Genomic DNA, 23,337 nt, shown 5'->3' with positions numbered 1-23,337 from the left:
TACGGAGACAATACAGTGGAAGTCAGCACAGTGAGGCGGTGGGTAGTGCGTTTCAACAGTGGCGAAAGTGAAGTGCACGACAAGCCACGCCCTGGGCATCCTTGCTCAGCTGCCACTCCTCACAATGAACAGCGCCTCATCCATACAGATCAGCAGATAACCACCAGGGACTGTCAATTGTGAACGCTACAAAACGACGCTGACCTNCTTGAAAATTCACAAAATGGTCCATGTTCTTAACAGTAACAATAAGAAGAATGGTGCCCTGAGAAAATGTCGCGTGAGTGCTAAGCACAAGGTTAGAAAAGAAACAAGTATCATGTCTGCAGGCTGTGGTGTGGCTCTCTGCAAACTTTCATGTTACAATGTTTATCACACGAAGAAAAACTAATAAAGAGGTGTGGAAAAGCATTTATTGCATAAAATATTGTATTTTATTAGTTCCTAAAAATTTCGTTTTTAAAAACCAATATTTGTTGAAGTTGTTTAGGAAAAAGTAACTACATGCATTTTAGCAGCATAAGGTTTAAAGGGCCTGCCAGGACAGGGGTGGGATTTAAATACCCTTCGCGCCAGTCAAAGAGTTAAATTTCATATTTAATTTCACTACATTTCCCTCCTCCTTGTGGATGTGTCAATATCAAACAATAAAAAATTACCAAATATTTTGGATGTTTCCATACAGAATGCATGCAAATGTTGTGATGAAGGTTTGGGTCATAATTACTCATGCTTATCACTTGGTCTGCGGTCTATACTTCTTACAGTGGTAATTTACAACAGTAGTAATACTGAGAAACAATGGTGTTATAAAACACGTTCCAATGCAAGTTCGTATGGCAACGACTATGAAGTTTATTGTCTTCACCCTTTTTTCTGAAATGTTGGTACATAATCTATCAAGCTACACTGCATCATATCACAGAAGGCAGCAATATTCATGGGCATGTTCCCTTTCTCAACTAATCAACTTCATTAACCAGTGAACAACTTATGATTTTTAGATATTACACTGTATAATAGTGTGACAATTAAGTTCCTGAACTGAGGACATAAAAATCATATAAAAAATATTAATACCATCACTCAATATTGTCCCCGCCCGCTTCCGCACAATGTTTACATCACTCATACAAAGAACTGAATGCCCAAGAAAATGCTTCTTCCCATAATGCCTTCAGTTTTCTCATCACAGTCTGCTGGAACGATTAAACAGACCGAATCTCCACCCTTTCATCGTAATTTTTAATTTAGAAAATAAAAAAAATCAGCTGGTGATAAATCAAGGGCGTAGGGTTGATGAGATAACACAGGGATCCCTCAATTGACCAAAAACTCGCAGACAACACCCAAAGAATGAGCCAGTACAATGTCATGCAGACGATACTAGGATCCACTTTCCTGAAACTCAGGCCTAACGCAATGAACTAATGAGATTAATTTTTTAATCGCCTCTTTATAAAATTTACCATTTACAATCTGTTTTTCTGGTACAAATACATGATGAATGATACCTTGAGCATAAAAAAATGCAGCCAACATTGTTTTCATCCATGATTCTTGCATTCTCACTTTCTGAGCTTTTGGTTTCTTTGGACTCAGTCAAGTTGCACTCTTGACATTCTGTTTCTGGACCATACATGAAACACCAACTTTCATCACCCATTACAATCATTTTTAAAACATTTCTATTATAAACAATCATTTCAACAAATTCAACAGATGATAAGGGGCGCTGATGTTTTTGATGTGGCATTAACAAATGAGGAACAAAATGGGCACACACACTTCATTCTTTTTCAAATCTTTGACTAATATCTTATGTACTGTCCCTCTGCTGTTCCCTCTTCTAACATCCAAACACTCAAAGTCTGATCTTTGGCCAAACACTTTTGAACGCCTTCCGTCGATTCTTCTGTTTTGGAAGCTGAAGGACAGTCTTTCCATTCATCTTCTTGTAACAACTCTCGCCTGTCTTTCAAACTTTTATACCATTCAGACACTCTTGTTCTCGATAAACATTCTTCTATATTATATTTATGCATCCTGTTGCACTATACACTTCTATATGTAATGATACAAATGCCGTCGTGAATGCAAAAAGTATTAAAGATGAGCAGCGACACACACACACAGGGAGCCTGCACAGAATAATACATGAACGGCACTGAAAACAAGAAATAGCTGCTGCAGCACATGTAGACAAGAGCAGGTGTCCCTGGTATTTAAAACTTTAAATTTTAAACTGGAATTCTAAAATCAAATTGACGAACGTGTGTTGGCGAGATTTTAAAACAAAATTGACAGGCTGATGTTTTAGATTTTTGGACTGTGTGCAGTGTGACAGCTACATAGTGAAAAATACACCTGATGATGGCCAATTATGGCTGAAACATGTAGTGTAGAGGAAGAAAAGACAGAAATCTATAATCAAATAAATTCTTGCATCCACGATGGCATTTGCATTATTACATATAGAAACATTCTTCGCTGTACTCACTTTTCACACATTTCAAGCGTTTCAGTACCTGTTTTCATTAATTTTACACAAAACTTAATTGTTGCTCTTTCTTCCATTCTGAGACCTTTGACACAATGAAAAAACTAACTTCAAAAAACAACTGTAATCCTCATATGCATCACCCAAACAGATTGAAACTTGCACATCATATAAACAAACGTTCTCTCTAACTAGTCCTGTTCATCCCTCACGTGGCATTAGTGGAGTTACCGTAATAGTGTTACTTCAAGAACTTTACTGTCACACTGTGTATAAATCAAAATTTTCTGTCCCTGTTTCGTGATCTCTGAAATAAAATTAATTTTCAGATTGGTTTGGACCTGAAAATTACAGAACAGATTCACTGATAATTTGATAACATTAACCATATTCAAACATCAATGAACCTAACAACAGATTATCTTATAAAGCACCTATCACATCCAAGGGTTATCTAAATAGCAAATTCTGATCTTTTGACATTTAAAAATGATACGATGTGAAAGAACACACATCCCATTTATATATTACTCTAGTTGCCAATTGGATTCTAAAGAAGCTTGGCCTCTTTGCATAGCCAATCAAAACAAAAATTAAAAATGAGTCAAAGTACTAATAAGATAACTGTATTGAAAAAGCACCATGTTTCCAGTGTCACCTCTAAGCACATGACAAACAACTAAATGGCTACTAATGCTGGCAGAATGCCCACACACAACAAAATAAGAAAGGTAATGAAATTATTTTTTCTCAGAACATCTAAACAGATAATTTTCTGAACTGCATGACTGAGTGTGTTTGATACATTAGTTCAGTAAGTCAGAAAACTGTATCATTTAAACTGTTTCCTTATAGAAGACATAACTTCATACTTAACTCTGAATAATGCAGTTACCTGATCAACATTTCTATCATCTATCTATCATTCCAATCAGTAAAATCACCATGAGAAAAAAATTAAGAATAAGAGGGAATAAGGATACATAGTAGATAAACAGAAACCCACATTTTCTCAATCCACATTAATTTTCTCTCCACAGTCAGAACAAATTTTACCAAGAATGTCTGAGTTTGGAGGACAAATAAAATTAGTTCTCAAGAACAGGTTTCAGTGTAAAAAAAGTAAAGGTATCCCTGTAGCAGGCCGTGGAGGCCCATAGGATTGTGAGATGTTGAGGTTCCCACGTTTTCTAGGCAATCGGCTCACAGATGGCAGCAAGGTAGTCAGCCATTCGCGCCAGCCGCCCTTTACCCCCCAAGAACATTCCAAGAAAAATCTTGGTACTCATTTCTGTTAGAGCCTGAGTCGACCCCAGGGCCATAGTGCAGCTGGAAGGATTTGGTCAATTGAAAAAATCCAATGACCTCATCAGGACTTGAACCCGTGACCTTCCGGCTTGTAGCATAGTGCCTCAACCAACTATGCTACTGCGTAATTTTAGCAAATATTCACCACAGAATGGTTTGCTATGTAACAACTGCAAAAATGTTGAAAACAAGAATTAATGAAATGATTACATTAATTTGCTCATGTAAGCAAACATTCATCTGATATATTTCTATTTAGAATAGTCTAAAATAAAGCGATGCTTTATCGCCTCTAATTTTTATTTCCAGTTCAGAATGTGACATTAGGAAAATCCAAGGCAGCTAGTGGATAGCTTACAATGACATGACGTTCATATGAAGTTATACGTAAATTGGGTAACTGGTTCATTAGTGCAGACAGAAACACACATACTGACATACTGTAACTTTCACAGCATTTTCTAATAAAAGTAAACAGACTAACAAAAATATATTATCCTGGTACTGATATAACATTATCACAGCTCAAAAGAAATTATTCTTGGGTTCATAACAGTATCCTTATCATGACTAGAAAGGAAAGGCTTGGATATTAAATCTTTGAAAGATATGTCACTTCTATTAACGCGTTTCAATGCTGGATCTAAGGCTATCATGGCGGTGCCCAAAAAAAGTATAGTCTTCTGGGTTGTAATGCCATGTAATTTAGAAAGAATGACATTTCAGTTTAACATATCACTTCCATCTTCTGGGTCTAAGGGTAAACAAAGGAAGAAATCAGCAAAGCAGGTGGAAAGCTGACTGGTTCTGCTGGTTTCTTTTTTGGCTTACTGTTCAACATTGACGATGGGGGTGATATATTTTTCTGAAACATCACATTAGCTTTCAGTCCATGTGGATAATAATTTACTGGGGAGAACGTAAATATGAAAAACACAGAAGTTCTAATAGATGCTGGTAAGGAAACTGGTCTAGAATTAAATACAGAGAAAAATAAACATTTGTTGAGAACTATCTCCTGGGATGTAAGGCTGTGAAGTCTGGCAGAAGTAAACTTTCACCAGACTAAAAAGTGTTACATCCCATAAGAGTGTACTCTTCTTAGCCAAGATGTGAGAATCTCAAATACAACAGAAGTATATGCTGACATCTTGTGACCGGAATGCAGGACAAATAATAACATAAAGATGGCTAACAGATGCTCTGAAAATCTGGCAAAGTCCAGACATTTGGGAATGATGTTAACAAATCAAAATTACATTAACAAAGAAATCAGGAGCAGATTAAATCTGGGGAATGCTTGATATTATTTAGTTTAGAACAATTTGTCTTTTTGCATGCCATCTAACAACATGAAGATTAAAATACACAAAATTATAATTCTGCCTGCCATTTTGTATGGGTGTGAAACTTCATCTCTCACATAAATGGAAGAACACATTCAGGGTGTCTGAGAACAAGGTGTTGTTATGAGAATAACTGTATGTAAGAAGGATGAAATAATGGAAGGATGGAGAAAACTGCATGGGGTTCTTCATAATTTGTTCTCCTCACCAATATTAGTAAAATGATCAAACAAAGGAGGATGAGACGGCCAGGACATACAGCATACGTTGGAGAGAAGAGTATGCAAAGTAATGACAGAAAAGCATGAAAGAAAGCACTAGGAACACCTGGACAAAGATGGGTGTGGAGTGGACTCATCTGGCTCAGGACTGGGATAGATGGAAGGCTCTTGTGAACATGGTAACGGACCTTTGGGTTCCATAAAATCCTTGAAATTTCTTTGGTGACTTCATTTTCAAGAAGAGCTCTACTCCATGGAGTTCTTTAGAGTGTACAATCTCTGAGATTGGAAAACCTTACACCTTTCAGTTCATATTCAACAATCAACAATTGTTTCCTGAATGATCATAGAGATTACTAGTCTCTTATTCTCAATGAAAACTTTGATTCACTCATATTAATAATTAATTAAAATAAATTGAACTGTACTCCTACACACTGTGCAATATTGTACTTGCATGCAACAGAAAATGGGCAAAAATCATAATTTAACCACCATTCCTTCTGACTATCTTCAGAAAAAGACGACAGGCATTTTATACACTAAATAATTTCCAAAAACATTAAACAATTGGTGCAATGTTAGAAATGTAACATGGTGGTGAAACATTGTCACAAAGCACAACCTGGTGAAGGTGAAATTTATTCACATCCAACCACAAGTATTCTCCACATTCTGGTTGCAGGTGCTCTAAGTATATAATATTAATATGCAGTGCTTGATTTAGAAGAAAAGATATTTAACACAGTTTACACACAGATCAGGTATAGGCCCAAGATTTAGGTCCGTTACCTGTAGAAAATAAATAAACAATATATCACTGCTGCATTTTAGCTTGCCTAAGACTCTTAGGTTCATTACTTATTGAACCATCATCTTGAATTTAGAATCCTAAATATCTGAAAAAATTATTTTAGATACATGAAATAATAGCAGAGCAAAACAGAAACAGCACAGCATTCTAACTCATCTGCCACACAGTATAAGCACTACCAAAATGCCAATGTGCATCATTTTCTTAATGAAGAATATCTTGCCATAAATTAGTGGCACCTTGGAATAAAAGACATTACTTCTGATAAATATCATTACAGATTTTTTATTTCTTTTATTCAATTGTGGAATTACTTTTTCACATACACTGCCCATGTATATCTTCTCATTAAAATAGATTCACATGCCTCACATTGCAATTGTAATGTTCAAATTATGTGTAAATTTATAATATACAATAAAGGTTTTCTCTGTCATTCGTGCAAAAGGGATTTTTTCTTCTGTTGGTTTCAAACAATATTTAAACATTCCAAAGGGTTTTATATGTACTGTGAATTTAAAGAAAGCTGTAAATTGTTGGTTGATGAAATTTAAATCACCAACCTACACAGACAGTCATGCACAAACTCTTTGAAATAAACCACCTCGCACGAATAAAACCTTTAGGTCTCCAAAAATGTTTAAACTGAATCTATTGCATAACTTCCTTTGATACCTCAAGGTTATTTGATTACCAGTGATCTGCTACAATTGCTGTAACTAGTGCATTTAAGGGAAAACTGTAAATAAGCATACTCTACTAGTGCTTGATATCCCTGGATTTATTGTTTACATATACCTTGCATTAAATATTAACTTCCTATCTGTCATAGTCACAGACCTCCCCCCTATGTGTGTGCGTGCATGGGCGCGTGTACACATGCATGCACATATACATGAGAATGGATCTTTGAATGCAGCCTATCAGTGGTAGAATTTCCAGTCCTTAAGGATCACAATTTTATTAGGTAGCATTCAACATTCCTGGGGTTTCATTCTGAAGCACATTATTGATTTCAATTGACCTATCAATGTCAATGTCATGTCTATATTTTTAAGTGTCTACATTTTAAACACTCAAATACCAACATCATACTGCTCTCACTTCACACCTTACAAAAAGCAGCATTACATTACTACAGGGCAAAAGCACAGCATAAAAAATAGAAGTTGTATTTAAACAGCAAATTTACAGCTTCTGAAAGAAGGCAGCCAAATCTATTACCTTGCTCAGGCTCCAAAGAGTATAGTGAGGTGAAAGGATGCTTCAGAAGAAAATCAGAAGTGTCCAAGTAACTTCAATATTTTATTTTCCAGAAGAAGTTAGGTAACATTAACCACCTATTTCAGCATTAAAGCAAAGGCAATATTATTCTTCATGTCACGTGCAACATGATGTAATTTCTACCATATCAAATGTACTAATGAATTTTCACACCATTTTCTTTATTTATTTTATACCAGTATTTCAGAAACTGTGCAGCACACCCACTGCAAGACCTGAGGATACAAGGAGGTTAGCATATGAAAAATGAAAATATAAGTAATGTACAAAGTTTTCAAGTACAACATATAATAACATGCTTTGGGTCAGAGTATAATGGCTATATTAGTGACTTTAATGCCTTCTGAAAACAATAAACTAGGGCTGGACAAACACCAATCATCAGAGAAAAATGAAATGTTACTGCTGAGTATTTACAGAAAGTGTCCCAATATATAAACTCTTCATTTTCAGGCACTCTTTGTAATATATATATTTTATATTAATTTCCTGAAAATTTATGTTCTGCATAACCTCTTTCAGTCTCTATAGGTCTCTAACTCACTCTGTGTCTAAATACTTACCAGCTTTGATACGTGATTTTCTCTTCCCTCACCATATCTCCTAGTTGCTCAGACCACCACTCATGGGCGGTTTTATTTATTTTTCTTTCTTCTTTCCCAAGTGTTTTTGATGCTGCTTCACGTGTCTTTGACTCTAAATAATCATATAACTTTTGTATGGAACCTCTAAACACTTCATCACTTTTCTTGTATGTAAGCCTCTGATATCTAATTCATTTAGATAATATAATTTATACAATTTCTTTATCAGAGTCCATCACAAAACAACAATATAGAGGTCAAGGGTAAAATTACCTTGGCTACATGTTGCTATTCCCTATAGAACGGACAAAATACACTGTAAGATGAGGCACCGGCTAAACAATTAACATCAAAACTATATTACATTTATACAACGGGCCTCCAAGCAGTTTATTACATGTATACAAGTCTAGAATATACCATTATGTCCGCGGGAATATATCAAAACTGCAACAACTGACTTGATGATACAGAATATCACATGTAGAGTTTTAACTTTATTTTACGCCATAACCTTCGTTTTTATATTAAATTTATAGTTCATTGTACTTTTATACAATATATTTTATAATGTAATAATTATCAAGTATCCAGCTTTACCATCACAATTGCAGTTCAGTAGTGTGTGAATATAATAATCACGTGTTTGCCTGATGGTGGCTTTAATAGCCGAAACATGTAGCTAAGCTAATTTTAGCCTTGACCTTTATACTGTTGTTGTGTTGTGACAGACTCTAATAAAGAAATTATATATAATAACATAACAGGATACATGAAATGAAAATATAATTTATATGATGACATGTCAACAGTTTCTCCCCCTTCCTTACTTATTTTATTCACTTCATATTGGGCATTTTCACAGTTGTACATACCCACTGAAAGAGAAATCTGCCTGAACAGAATTATGGTCAGTCTCACACTGTGCAGTTCTATAGATTTTTATATCCTATACTTCCGTACTGTTCTCCTGATATGTTCTTACATAATCAATCAGAATGATGATTACTTGTAGGTTATTTACCTGGATATTTATGTAAATCTTTATATGAAAAGAAAGTGTTATTGAGTTTCAGTTCACAGATTTCAGTTTGGTGTCTGACATTATTATTCGTTATCCAACTCTGCAATCATGGTCTCCCATACATATAATTTCTTGTCAATATGCGCACTTATCTAAATTCTGTCCAAGTCTTCCTCAAAACAACCCTGTTCCTCTTGTAAAACATATTCTGCAGATGCATATATCCCAATCACTACACCTCCCAATCAAAAACTCTATATGTAAAGTTATTATTGTTTTATTCACTTAAGTCACATTTATTATAAAATTCATGTATTTATTTTTCATGTGTATTGATACACTTGCGTTTGTTTTTTTTTTTTTTTTTGTCTCTTCCACATCAAACATGGGAAGAATGTTCCAATATATTCCTCCCCTTTTCCTTTTCTGTTCACTTTTGTTAATACTACAAGGGATAGTCAATAAATTGGTCACAGATGAATACAAAATGTAAACCATGTGATATTCAAACCTGAAAAACATTTACCTCTCGACATATCCACCACCAACATTGATACCTCTCTCATCTCTTTACAAGTGCATCAAAACCCACAACACAGAAGTATTTTGAATGTTGTCTCAGACAATTCTGCACATGTTTCAGAATCTGAAACTTCTGAACGTCTTTGAGAGAATTTCTCGTCTTCGTTGTAAACCACTTTATGCAACAAACACTTCTATCATAAAGAGGAAACATTTCTTTATGAGTATTCTTTTCAGTGAGTCCTTTTACCCACAGAAGAGGAACAACAGGACACTGCTCTTCGGTATCACACTCCTCAAGCACGGTCATCATTTTGACTACTGAAACCAGCCTCTAAATATGTGTATGAATGTCTGCTACATATGCTGTCATGAAGCTGGACCATGCTACTACCTAGTGACACATATAGAAAAAATATTACGTTCATTACAGCTGCTTACTTCCATTTGTGACCTATTTATTGACTCTCCCTCCTATAATACCAATATTTCTCTCCTCCGAATCTTTCCACCTCATTTACTTTTACTCTAATACCCCGTACAGTTCATAATCCAATTCTTATCATCTGCTTATTTCACTTGTTTTTCTTACTTAGGCCACAAATTGTTTCTCTTAATTATATTTTTTATAGCTATGGTATTACTTTAGCAGTAGTGTAGTTGGTTGAGGCACTATGCTACAAGCCAGAAGGTCGCAGAATCGAATCCCAATCAGGTAATTAGTTTTTTTTTTCAATATACCTGATCCTTCCAGCTGCATTATGGCCCTGGAGTTGACTCAGCCTCTAACAGAAATGAGCACCAGGAATATTTTGGGGGTAAAGGGCGGCCACCGCATAAGGCTGACAACCTTACCACCATCTATGAGACAACTGTCTAGAAAATGTGGCAACCTCAACATCTCACAACCCTATGGGCCTCCACGGCCTGTTACAGGGATACCTTTACTTACTTTTTTATTACTTTAATTATTAAAATACCATACAACAGTTTAATTGTAAGCATATATTACTTTTTTGACTGTGTTATTTTGTGTTAGTTAAAATGATTTTTGTTGTTGCTGTTGTTGTATTTCTTGTGTGTTTGATTTTTGATTTTGTATCTGTGATAACTCTGTAATTGGCCACTAGGCCATTGAGTCAGAATGCAAATGAATGAATAATTATTACAATGTCACATGTTAGTGACTAGACATGGAGGTTTGCATTAGTAATCGGATTTACTGAACATCTGTAACTACAAGGGATTATAGAACTCCCACTAATCTATACGCTTCCTGTACACTGTGCAGGAACAGCATGGTGGGTCATCAGTCTGTGGGTGATGACCTACTTCTTCTGGGACCCTCCATTGCCCTGGGTCTGTTCCTTCAGCTGTTGGTGCCCTACAGCTAGTGGCCATTCACCATATCAGACCTCCAGTGCTCTGATAGCTTCCACTGTGGCCTCTTCTTTGGGGACTTCCTGATGCTCCTCTATGGTGTCCAACTCTTCTTGATTGGCTTCCAAATCCGTGGTGTTTCTTGGAAGACATCCACCGTGGCCTCCATTTTTTTACAGGCTGGCCTTCATCCTCCTTGGGTTGGCTTTTGCCTTTTCTAAACAGGCCTCCATCGCTTCTGGGCAGGCCACTGTCTCTTTTCGCCAGGCATCATACTGGTGTCCATTCTTTCCCGATGGGCTTCCATTTTGGCTATTGTTTCTTCCTCTGTCCTGGCTTAGTGGATATCCACCCGGGAGACAAGAGTACCTTGAAGGACCTCAAACTTCTCATTATTGACATCTATCCTGGCTTCCATCTTTTCATGACTGGCGTCCATCTTAGCATCCATTCTTGCTTTGCTGGTTTCCATCTTGGACAGCATTTCTCTTTTAGGAGTTCTTGGTTGGCTCTCATTTCCTCTTTCAGGTGTTCTTGGCCGGCTTTCATTTCCTTTAGGTTGGTGTCCCTTTTTTCTTGGTTGGTTCTCATTTCCTCTCAGTTCTTACTTCAGCCAGCAGCAAGCCATCATTTGTTCCTTCTCCATAGCGTGGCGATATAACTTCTTACTGCAGTCTTCAATCCAGCTACTTCTGACACCAGCTGTCGTGCATATGAGTGATTACAGATGGGGTTTGAATTGGTAATTGGGTTCATTTAACACTTACAGATTGTAACTACAAGTAATTATGGCACTGTAGTTTACTGCAGCGTGCACTAAGTCTTCTCAGTCTGCTGTGTTTTCAATAGTCATTGCCTGGTAGCAGCAGACGCCCTCCTTACTCTAGGTTCCCAGACTATCCCTGTGCCTCAGCTACCAGCTTCTCACAGCAACAGCTCACAAGAACCAAAATACAGCAGCCCTCTAACTGACTGCACACCAACCAACTCACTTCACTCCACTATACTCAACTGCATTGCACTCACTACACTGCGCTGCACTAACTAACTCAACTCGGTCGGTCGAGTGATAAGCCTCGGAGTGGGCTCACACAAAATGCTGCTTCCAACAGTACTTTCGTTGTTGTGTGCAGGCCACTGCCTAGCAATGGCTCCAGTACTGTTGTGTGTTTATGAAGCTGTTACATAGCAATGGCCACTGTCTTAGTCATCTGTTTCAGAGTCATTGCCTAGCAATGTGTCTATATGCCATACTATTTACGTCCTAAAGGACCATGAATAGCTGGATATTGCTGTCACTGGAGTTTTCGGCTGCCGTGGAAACATGTTGACTGGCTGTTGCCATGCAATGGACAACTCTTCTGGGTCCACTATTCCAACTTTCAGCTGCCACGCCACACTTCCACCTCCTTAAGGCTGCTTGTGCAGAATAGCCTACTGGCATATTGTCATTTCTTCTTTTCAAATGGGATGTGCCTGTGATGTCTGTGATCATCCTTGTGAATGGCACCTTATTGCTGTGCTGGCCCCAATGCTTCTATTCCAGTGCGTGCAGACAGAACATTCAAAACTGGCCAGCATTCCTACAGCACCAGCACATAAGCTGTCAGCAGTCTCTTCTTTCATTTGGAGAGGGGTTGGCTCCTCCTCAGAGTCCTGTCACTTGTTCTTGGAAGCCTGACTGCCAGCTTTATGACCTCTAGCTTGAAGGTCTGCCTGAGGGTCTCACTGAGTGTTTTCCTGCCTCCCAGAAGTAGCTGCTATTTTATGCTTTGTTCCCTTATGCAACTGATGAACATCCTGCGTGCTCCCCTAAGAACATGGTCCTGGGTAGTGCAGGAAAGGCACAGTAGGTTAACTGTTCAATGGCAATGGCAAACTCGGGTAAGGGATCAGTAATAATTTGCGTTGTTTTCAGCCGAGTGTGGTACAAAGAGACCCAGTGCTGGTTCCCAAATTGGTCCTCAAGTGGCCAGATAGTCTCCTTGTACGTCACTCCGCTGGGGTTTCCATGTAAAACATTGGAAGTCCGGCCTTGTAGGGTGGTAAGAAGGTGTGTGGCTTTTACACATGGTACCCATTTATAATGTTATGCAATGGCCTCTGTCTTTTCTTGACTGGCTTCCATCCTGGCCTCCAACTTTTCTTGATGAGCCCTCATCTTTTCTAGACAGACCTCTGTTACTTCTCAGCAGGCCTCCATTCACTTCTTGGAAGGTCTCCAGCCTTTCTTGTTCATTTTTTCCATGATGGCTACCACATGCTCCAATACCGTCATGATTATCCATCATGTGGGTTACAATTCAGCAATGCACAATTTGGTAAGTCCAACAATTCAATCCAAACCCACTTCTGACACCAGTTGTCATATGTGACTAGACAAGGGATTTGGGCTGGTAACCAGATTTACTGAACACTTATAACTCATAACTACACTAATATATACACTCTACAAATTACCGCAGCATACACTAAGTCTCTGTTTGTTACAGTCTTCACTGATCATCATTTGGCAGCAGCATCTAACAATGCAACTCAAGATTCTGGACTGGACTGGTAACCTTCACTCCCACCTCAGACTGTCAACTTGGCTGGTGTCCTCATTATATAACCTCAGCATAGACTGCACAGAAAACACTGCTTCCAACAACTCCTCCATTGTTAAGTGGACTCTTACCTTGCAATGGCCCAGGCATTGTTAATGCAGGAGTGTGTTTTAGTTGCCATGGGAATGTGTTTATTGGCCATTGTCTAGTAAAGAACAACTTTTCTTGGCCTGTTATTACAGCTTTCAGCCGTCATGTCACAGTAATCATAAAATCAAACATACAAACAATCAGTCCCTATATATACTCATGTCAGCCAAGAAAAACAGTTCATTTATCAGAAGCAGATAAGACACATTCTGAAATCTTAAAATGCAACTTATTGGTATGATGGTCTGTTGTTAGGGAGATAACTGCATAATGCATAAACACTCAGCAGTCATATTATCAAATTATTTTAATTAAATTTGTCCAGCCCTGAAATGCAACAGACTCTACATGAGTATAGGTATATGTTCAACTAAAATACCAACAGAATTTTCTACCAGAAGACATTTACACAAAACTCCTTGGGGGATATACTCATCTAAAGAGCGTTCCATCAAAAGCCATCACTACACTGAACTAGAGGTTCAGAGTTTACACCACCATAAATATTTTAACACAGGAACAAAATGCTAGACAACACAGAGAAGTCTATACTAAAAAAATAATTAATTTAACAGGTATGTCAAACATCAAAGCATGAATTCAAAACGCAGAGCCTAGGCATACGTTTCATCCCATATGACGCGACATGGGCTTCCTAACCAAATTAAACCCCTTCATATTGTCAACCCAATATCCACTTCTTCAATTTGTATGTGGAAAATGGCCCATAGGGAACAACAGCCAAAAGAGTGAAGCAAACATAAGGCAAAAATTTGAGGTTTTCACAGCAGTGACTATGAAGAAAGCCGTCTTCTAGAATGTGGTGCCGTGTAACCTCCGAAATATGGCAGACCCTATAGGCCACTCAGGTTCATTGCAGCCCTAGAGCTACAGGGTTAATGCCATCCATTTAACCTTCCCTTCTCTCCCCCTAACACATACTCTATACCAGCTCTGGCCCACTACCTGCTGGCCATTCCACCAGACCCTTCCCCTCCCCTTCTCTACTATTTCCCTGTGTAGCCACACTNAAAATGTAAACCATGTGATATTCAAACCTGAAAAACATTTACCTCTCGACATATCCACCACCAACATTGATACCTCTCTCATCTCTTTACAAGTGCATCAAAACCCACAACACAGAAGTATTTTGAATGTTGTCTCAGACAATTCTGCACATGTTTCAGAATCTGAAACTTCTGAACGTCTTTGAGAGAATTTCTCGTCTTCGTTGTAAACCACTTTATGCAACAAACACTTCTATCATAAAGAGGAAACATTTCTTTATGAGTATTCTTTTCAGTGAGTCCTTTTACCCACAGAAGAGGAACAACAGGACACTGCTCTTCGGTATCACACTCCTCAAGCACGGTCATCATTTTGACTACTGAAACCAGCCTCTAAATATGTGTATGAATGTCTGCTACATATGCTGTCATGAAGCTGGACCATGCTACTACCTAGTGACACATATAGAAAAAATATTACGTTCATTACAGCTGCTTACTTCCATTTGTGACCTATTTATTGACTCTCCCTCCTATAATACCAATATTTCTCTCCTCCGAATCTTTCCACCTCATTTACTTTTACTCTAATACCCCGTACAGTTCATAATCCAATTCTTATCATCTGCTTATTTCACTTGTTTTTCTTACTTAGGCCACAAATTGTTTCTCTTAATTATATTTTTTATAGCTATGGTATTACTTTAGCAGTAGTGTAGTTGGTTGAGGCACTATGCTACAAGCCAGAAGGTCGCAGAATCGAATCCCAATCAGGTAATTAGTTTTTTTTTTCAATATACCTGATCCTTCCAGCTGCATTATGGCCCTGGAGTTGACTCAGCCTCTAACAGAAATGAGCACCAGGAATATTTTGGGGGTAAAGGGCGGCCACCGCATAAGGCTGACAACCTTACCACCATCTATGAGACAACTGTCTAGAAAATGTGGCAACCTCAACATCTCACAACCCTATGGGCCTCCACGGCCTGTTACAGGGATACCTTTACTTACTTTTTTATTACTTTAATTATTAAAATACCATACAACAGTTTAATTGTAAGCATATATTTCTTTTTTGACTGTGTTATTTTGTGTTAGTTAAAATGATTTTTGTTGTTGCTGTTGTTGTATTTCTTGTGTGTTTGATTTTTGATTTTGTATCTGTGATAACTCTGTAATTGGCCACTAGGCCATTGAGTCAGAATGCAAATGAATGAATAATTATTACAATGTCACATGTTAGTGACTAGACATGGAGGTTTGCATTAGTAATCGGATTTACTGAACATCTGTAACTACAAGGGATTATAGAACTCCCACTAATCTATACGCTTCCTGTACACTGTGCAGGAACAGCATGGTGGGTCATCAGTCTGTGGGTGATGACCTACTTCTTCTGGGACCCTCCATTGCCCTGGGTCTGTTCCTTCAGCTGTTGGTGCCCTACAGCTAGTGGCCATTCACCATATCAGACCTCCAGTGCTCTGATAGCTTCCACTGTGGCCTCTTCTTTGGGGACTTCCTGATGCTCCTCTATGGTGTCCAACTCTTCTTGATTGGCTTCCAAATCCGTGGTGTTTCTTGGAAGACATCCACCGTGGCCTCCATTTTTTTACAGGCTGGCCTTCATCCTCCTTGGGTTGGCTTTTGCCTTTTCTAAACAGGCCTCCATCGCTTCTGGGCAGGCCACTGTCTCTTTTCGCCAGGCATCATACTGGTGTCCATTCTTTCCCGATGGGCTTCCATTTTGGCTATTGTTTCTTCCTCTGTCCTGGCTTAGTGGATATCCACCCGGGAGACAAGAGTACCTTGAAGGACCTCAAACTTCTCATTATTGACATCTATCCTGGCTTCCATCTTTTCATGACTGGCGTCCATCTTAGCATCCATTCTTGCTTTGCTGGTTTCCATCTTGGACAGCATTTCTCTTTTAGGAGTTCTTGGTTGGCTCTCATTTCCTCTTTCAGGTGTTCTTGGCCGGCTTTCATTTCCTTTAGGTTGGTGTCCCTTTTTTCTTGGTTGGTTCTCATTTCCTCTCAGTTCTTACTTCAGCCAGCAGCAAGCCATCATTTGTTCCTTCTCCATAGCGTGGCGATATAACTTCTTACTGCAGTCTTCAATCCAGCTACTTCTGACACCAGCTGTCGTGCATATGAGTGATTACAGATGGGGTTTGAATTGGTAATTGGGTTCATTTAACACTTACAGATTGTAACTACAAGTAATTATGGCACTGTAGTTTACTGCAGCGTGCACTAAGTCTTCTCAGTCTGCTGTGTTTTCAATAGTCATTGCCTGGTAGCAGCAGACGCCCTCCTTACTCTAGGTTCCCAGACTATCCCTGTGCCTCAGCTACCAGCTTCTCACAGCAACAGCTCACAAGAACCAAAATACAGCAGCCCTCTAACTGACTGCACACCAACCAACTCACTTCACTCCACTATACTCAACTGCATTGCACTCACTACACTGCGCTGCACTAACTAACTCAACTCGGTCGGTCGAGTGATAAGCCTCGGAGTGGGCTCACACAAAATGCTGCTTCCAACAGTACTTTCGTTGTTGTGTGCAGGCCACTGCCTAGCAATGGCTCCAGTACTGTTGTGTGTTTATGAAGCTGTTACATAGCAATGGCCACTGTCTTAGTCATCTGTTTCAGAGTCATTGCCTAGCAATGTGTCTATATGCCATACTATTTACGTCCTAAAGGACCATGAATAGCTGGATATTGCTGTCACTGGAGTTTTCGGCTGCCGTGGAAACATGTTGACTGGCTGTTGCCATGCAATGGACAACTCTTCTGGGTCCACTATTCCAACTTTCAGCTGCCACGCCACACTTCCACCTCCTTAAGGCTGCTTGTGCAGAATAGCCTACTGGCATATTGTCATTTCTTCTTTTCAAATGGGATGTGCCTGTGATGTCTGTGATCATCCTTGTGAATGGCACCTTATTGCTGTGCTGGCCCCAATGCTTCTATTCCAGTGCGTGCAGACAGAACATTCAAAACTGGCCAGCATTCCTACAGCACCAGCACATAAGCTGTCAGCAGTCTCTTCTTTCATTTGGAGAGGGGTTGGCTCCTCCTCAGAGTCCTGTCACTTGTTCTTGGAAGCCTGACTGCCAGCTTTATGACCTCTAGCTTGAAGGTCTGCCTGAGGGTCTCACTGAGTGTTTTCCTGCCTCCCAGAAGTAGCTGCTATTTTATGCTTTGTTCCCTTATGCAACTGATGAACATCCTGCGTGCTCCCCTAAGAACATGGTCCTGGGTAGTGCAGGAAAGGCACAGTAGGTTAACTGTTCAATGGCAATGGCAAACTCGGGTAAGGGATCAGTAATAATTTGCGTTGTTTTCAGCCGAGTGTGGTACAAAGAGACCCAGTGCTGGTTCCCAAATTGGTCCTCAAGTGGCCAGATAGTCTCCTTGTACGTCACTCCGCTGGGGTTTCCATGTAAAACATTGGAAGTCCGGCCTTGTAGGGTGGTAAGAAGGTGTGTGGCTTTTACACATGGTACCCATTTATAATGTTATGCAATGGCCTCTGTCTTTTCTTGACTGGCTTCCATCCTGGCCTCCAACTTTTCTTGATGAGCCCTCATCTTTTCTAGACAGACCTCTGTTACTTCTCAGCAGGCCTCCATTCACTTCTTGGAAGGTCTCCAGCCTTTCTTGTTCATTTTTTCCATGATGGCTACCACATGCTCCAATACCGTCATGATTATCCATCATGTGGGTTACAATTCAGCAATGCACAATTTGGTAAGTCCAACAATTCAATCCAAACCCACTTCTGACACCAGTTGTCATATGTGACTAGACAAGGGATTTGGGCTGGTAACCAGATTTACTGAACACTTATAACTCATAACTACACTAATATATACACTCTACAAATTACCGCAGCATACACTAAGTCTCTGTTTGTTACAGTCTTCACTGATCATCATTTGGCAGCAGCATCTAACAATGCAACTCAAGATTCTGGACTGGACTGGTAACCTTCACTCCCACCTCAGACTGTCAACTTGGCTGGTGTCCTCATTATATAACCTCAGCATAGACTGCACAGAAAACACTGCTTCCAACAACTCCTCCATTGTTAAGTGGACTCTTACCTTGCAATGGCCCAGGCATTGTTAATGCAGGAGTGTGTTTTAGTTGCCATGGGAATGTGTTTATTGGCCATTGTCTAGTAAAGAACAACTTTTCTTGGCCTGTTATTACAGCTTTCAGCCGTCATGTCACAGTAATCATAAAATCAAACATACAAACAATCAGTCCCTATATATACTCATGTCAGCCAAGAAAAACAGTTCATTTATCAGAAGCAGATAAGACACATTCTGAAATCTTAAAATGCAACTTATTGGTATGATGGTCTGTTGTTAGGGAGATAACTGCATAATGCATAAACACTCAGCAGTCATATTATCAAATTATTTTAATTAAATTTGTCCAGCCCTGAAATGCAACAGACTCTACATGAGTATAGGTATATGTTCAACTAAAATACCAACAGAATTTTCTACCAGAAGACATTTACACAAAACTCCTTGGGGGATATACTCATCTAAAGAGCGTTCCATCAAAAGCCATCACTACACTGAACTAGAGGTTCAGAGTTTACACCACCATAAATATTTTAACACAGGAACAAAATGCTAGACAACACAGAGAAGTCTATACTAAAAAAATAATTAATTTAACAGGTATGTCAAACATCAAAGCATGAATTCAAAACGCAGAGCCTAGGCATACGTTTCATCCCATATGACGCGACATGGGCTTCCTAACCAAATTAAACCCCTTCATATTGTCAACCCAATATCCACTTCTTCAATTTGTATGTGGAAAATGGCCCATAGGGAACAACAGCCAAAAGAGTGAAGCAAACATAAGGCAAAAATTTGAGGTTTTCACAGCAGTGACTATGAAGAAAGCCGTCTTCTAGAATGTGGTGCCGTGTAACCTCCGAAATATGGCAGACCCTATAGGCCACTCAGGTTCATTGCAGCCCTAGAGCTACAGGGTTAATGCCATCCATTTAACCTTCCCTTCTCTCCCCCTAACACATACTCTATACCAGCTCTGGCCCACTACCTGCTGGCCATTCCACCAGACCCTTCCCCTCCCCTTCTCTACTATTTCCCTGTGTAGCCACACTCACTTCTCTCCTTCTCTTATACAGCTGTGTTTACTCGACTGGACTCAGTCTGTTGCACCTGCTCTAGCTGGTTGGCTCAAGGATTTCTTCTTGTCTTCTACCCTGAAGATGGAGGCGATACATTCCTCCGAAACATCGGTTAACACAATTTCTACATGGCACCACATCCCAGAAGACGGCTTTCTTCGTAAGGGAAAAAGTTAAATTTTCTACAACCTTCTTTATATTTTATTCTTTAAAAACAACATGGCTTCAATATTTTATGAATGAGTTATATATAACCTATATTAAAAATTTCCTAATATATTACAGCAATATTTTACTTTTTGGTAATTCATGGCAACTTACCATCTCTCAGACTTGAGCCCATGATGCGTGAGTGTGACAATGATAACTTCCGATTTAGATCTTGGAATCCTGGAATAACAAGAACACCTGCAAGTAATACAGAACACAAACTCAGTCTCATTTCTCACTCATTCAGGTGACAACTTTAATACTCCTGATGACAGATGACATAAATAATGTCAAATGTTTATCTTTACGTTATGTTTGCTTCTTGGTACAGTTAAATGTATTCTATCAATGGCATGAGAAGTGATAACTCAATCAGCAAAGTATCTGGCATTGTACAAACTTGAGCTCAATTTCCAACATTAACATGGGTTTCTTTGTAGCACCACATCCAGAGTGGCTCTGGGGCCCACCCATCCTCCTATCCATTGCACACTATAGCCAGCATGTGAAGCTGACCTCTGATTTTTGTTCTTTTTGTGGGTTATTTTACAACAGTCTGTAACAAGATTATAGAGTGTCAAATGGCGGGATGACATATGAGCTGGATAAAATTTAGAAGGAAGCAGCCACAGCCTAATCAAGGTACCTGAAACATACCTGGGGGGACTGAGAAGAACTATGAAAAATCTCAGCAAGGATGACTGGTGTCCCAGACAAGATTCAAAACAAGCACCTCCTGAATATGAGTCTACAGTACTGGTGCTGTACCAGACACTAAATCGCAGTTCACGGTTCACTAAGTTCACTATATAGCTTCACCCATACTGTTCTATATATCTTCACTGTGTGGTGTTTACTTACATATACATAATACAGTGCTGAACCATCACTTTATAACACAAGGTTTTATTGACGATTGTAAGAGTGAAGAACTGGGAATTGGGGACAATTAAAAAGAAAGTGATGTGACTTTTGAACCAGACAATTAGTTTCATAATGTTTTGAATCAGTTAACACTTTTGTGACTAATGTGAAAATAGTCAGGGTCACAAAGTTCAGCATTCTCTGCCTTCAAAACCAGTGAAGTTTCATTCTGATACAAATGTCAACTGCCACAGACTTTTCACAAAATGTACTGCTACAGCATGGACTATCTGTAAAATTTAAGACACAAACAGTCTTCTAAGGTCATAAGTACTAAAAAAAAAAGGTAGACTAAATTCCCACAATGAGATATCTATCAGGATTTGAATTAGGAAATCTGTATTTCTATACAAGACATTAAAACTTAAAAATACACTTCATTTAGATGTGTCGGAGGGAGTGGGGACCATCCTACACAAGACTTACCATTTTCTTTGATGGGGCCACCATCATCAATTGTTAAGTGTTCAGCCAGTTCGGACAGGGATCCCTCAATACTTAAGCGAAATGTCTGCGACAATCGGCGGCGTATCTTCTTCATACTCATTATTTTAAGGCACAAGAATATGGATAATGTAAACACACGGAAAGTTTTGAAGTGCAAATGATGATATTGTTTGCTTATCCAACATCTAATCTGAAACAAAGAGGAAGATCACATTATCATCATATTGAACAAATGGATGAAAAATTAATGGAAGAGTACAGTAGACCCTAAATATAAGGCATGTATCAGGGGTAGTTTCAATTCCTGAGTTGTAAGAGAAAGCAATGCTTATCTAATATTCTTCCAATTTTTATTGTACATTTTCCTGTTATCTCCATTGACAAACTCTGATCCCAGTTGCATATATAACTGTAGTTATAATGAGATATGTTCTCATTACAATTTTAGTATACATACCACCAAAAACAGAAGTTGCATGACTCCCAGAATTGTGAGACAGTAAAATATGGTCATGAGTCCTATGGGACTCAGAACCAATAATGAATGTGTTGGCAATTGCCAGCAGCAATTTACCCAACCCAAGATAGGCTGTCCAGTGAGGTTAGCTTTTTCTAATAGACCCAACAGAGTACCTTCCTCCCACCCTTCATCTGAAGACAAAAACAGATTCAGTTTCAGAAATGTTGTGTTCTTTAGAATACCGGACCATGGACTCAGCCAAAACACCCAGTAATCCTAGGGGATAAACATCACAGTATGTCACAATGAGCTGAAATAATTTTTGCAGTTCCTGTATAGTACATTTATCGTTTACTTCCAATCAACATCTTAAAAGCTAGTAGAACACATTCTTATATTTATTACACTACGGATTATCCGAAATTACTGGCAAGCATTCAGTTTCATCAGGAATAAAATTTTGTATCGGCATTCTAAATGGTACTGATTCTCGCAGTAGGAAATGAAAATGTTCGTTACATATATGGGTAAATTACATGCATAACAAACTTCTTCGACATATGAAAACAATATACCAATTACGTGTAACATTCCTTCAATTACACCTACAAACTAACCTCATTCTCTCTTGGTTGTATCAGTTCGGTGGTTTAAAATTAAGGAAATTACTATTTCGAAGATATATTACTGAATGTGTCATGTATCACAGACCAATATGTTTAATAAATTGTGATATCACATGTTACTCATACTTGAAAATATTTTGAATTATAGCACATTAACGAATTTCTTTCCATATTTACTAACCACCCCACCGCCATCTTTCATGCTCCAGCGTTATAACCTCGCTTCGATCAAGGGACCACTGTAGCGATTATGACCATTGTGACCAACTGTGTGCTTGGGGCACAAATTCAAATAGTGTTTGTACATTACAAACAGTGTTTCCAAAATTTCCTGGTTGAAGTATCCTTTTGGACTTGTTCAACACTAATGGCATCCCTGATAGAAATTATATCTGAGGGTATAGGCATGAAACCATAGACAAAATTTAAGTTGGTTGGTTGACGAAGCTGTCAGTATCCAGAATATACGGTAAAAGAACCTCCGTGGTTTTAGTCCGCAAGCGAGTTATACCGACTGAGCAACCGCCCCTTGTCGGCGAAGTTAATGCCAACTTTAGCGGATAGTGTGTGTCGCGTAGTCAGGGCGACGAATTCCCAGGGCCTATATATAATACGCCGGAGCCGCTACTTTTCCATTCAAGCAGCTCCTCAATTAGCTTCACGAGGCTGAGTGGACATCGTTCCAGATCCACTACTTCTCAGAAAGTCTAGTGGCGCCGGGGATCGAACCCGGGACTTCTGACCACTAGACCACAGAGGCGGTCATATCCAGAATATAGGGTCCGATAA

General features: G+C 38.9%; 1 protein-coding gene and 2 long non-coding RNA genes across 5 annotated transcripts in view; 1 reads left to right on the top strand and 2 right to left on the bottom strand.

Moving 5' to 3' along the window:
- Positions 1–22,752, bottom strand: part of LOC111873213 (cyclin-dependent kinase 17) — a 63,802-nt gene extending 41,050 nt beyond the window's left edge. Inside the window, exons 1-3 of one of the 3 annotated variants that reach the window (XM_023867738.2) lie at positions 22,540–22,752; positions 21,442–21,652; positions 20,203–20,289 (exon numbers count right to left, since the gene is read on the bottom strand). In XM_023867738.2, coding sequence (XP_023723506.1) covers positions 20,203–20,289; positions 21,442–21,562 — 208 coding nt within the window. In that variant the 5' untranslated portion in view covers positions 21,563–21,652; positions 22,540–22,752. The remainder of the gene's footprint in view (positions 1–20,202; positions 20,290–21,441; positions 21,653–22,539) is intronic. The other 2 variants (XM_033754996.1, XM_033754997.1) reach the window with 2 other exon arrangements.
- LOC117282998 lies at positions 1,456–2,575 on the bottom strand. The gene is made up of 2 exons (XR_004513978.1): positions 2,501–2,575; positions 1,456–2,064 (listed from the first exon to the last, which is right to left on the bottom strand). It is a non-coding gene; the product is annotated as an uncharacterized LOC117282998 (long non-coding RNA).
- Positions 3,147–14,071, top strand: LOC111873214. The gene is made up of 2 exons (XR_002844365.1): positions 3,147–3,231; positions 13,476–14,071. It is a non-coding gene; the product is annotated as an uncharacterized LOC111873214 (long non-coding RNA).
- Positions 22,753–23,337: the final 585 nt, after the last annotated feature.

Source organism: Cryptotermes secundus, unplaced genomic scaffold, assembly GCF_002891405.2.
Source record: "Cryptotermes secundus unplaced genomic scaffold, Csec_1.0 scaffold540, whole genome shotgun sequence".
In the NCBI taxonomy this organism is placed as follows: Eukaryota; Metazoa; Arthropoda; class Insecta; order Blattodea; family Kalotermitidae; genus Cryptotermes; species Cryptotermes secundus.
This window is presented reverse-complemented; position numbering and strand designations above follow the sequence as displayed.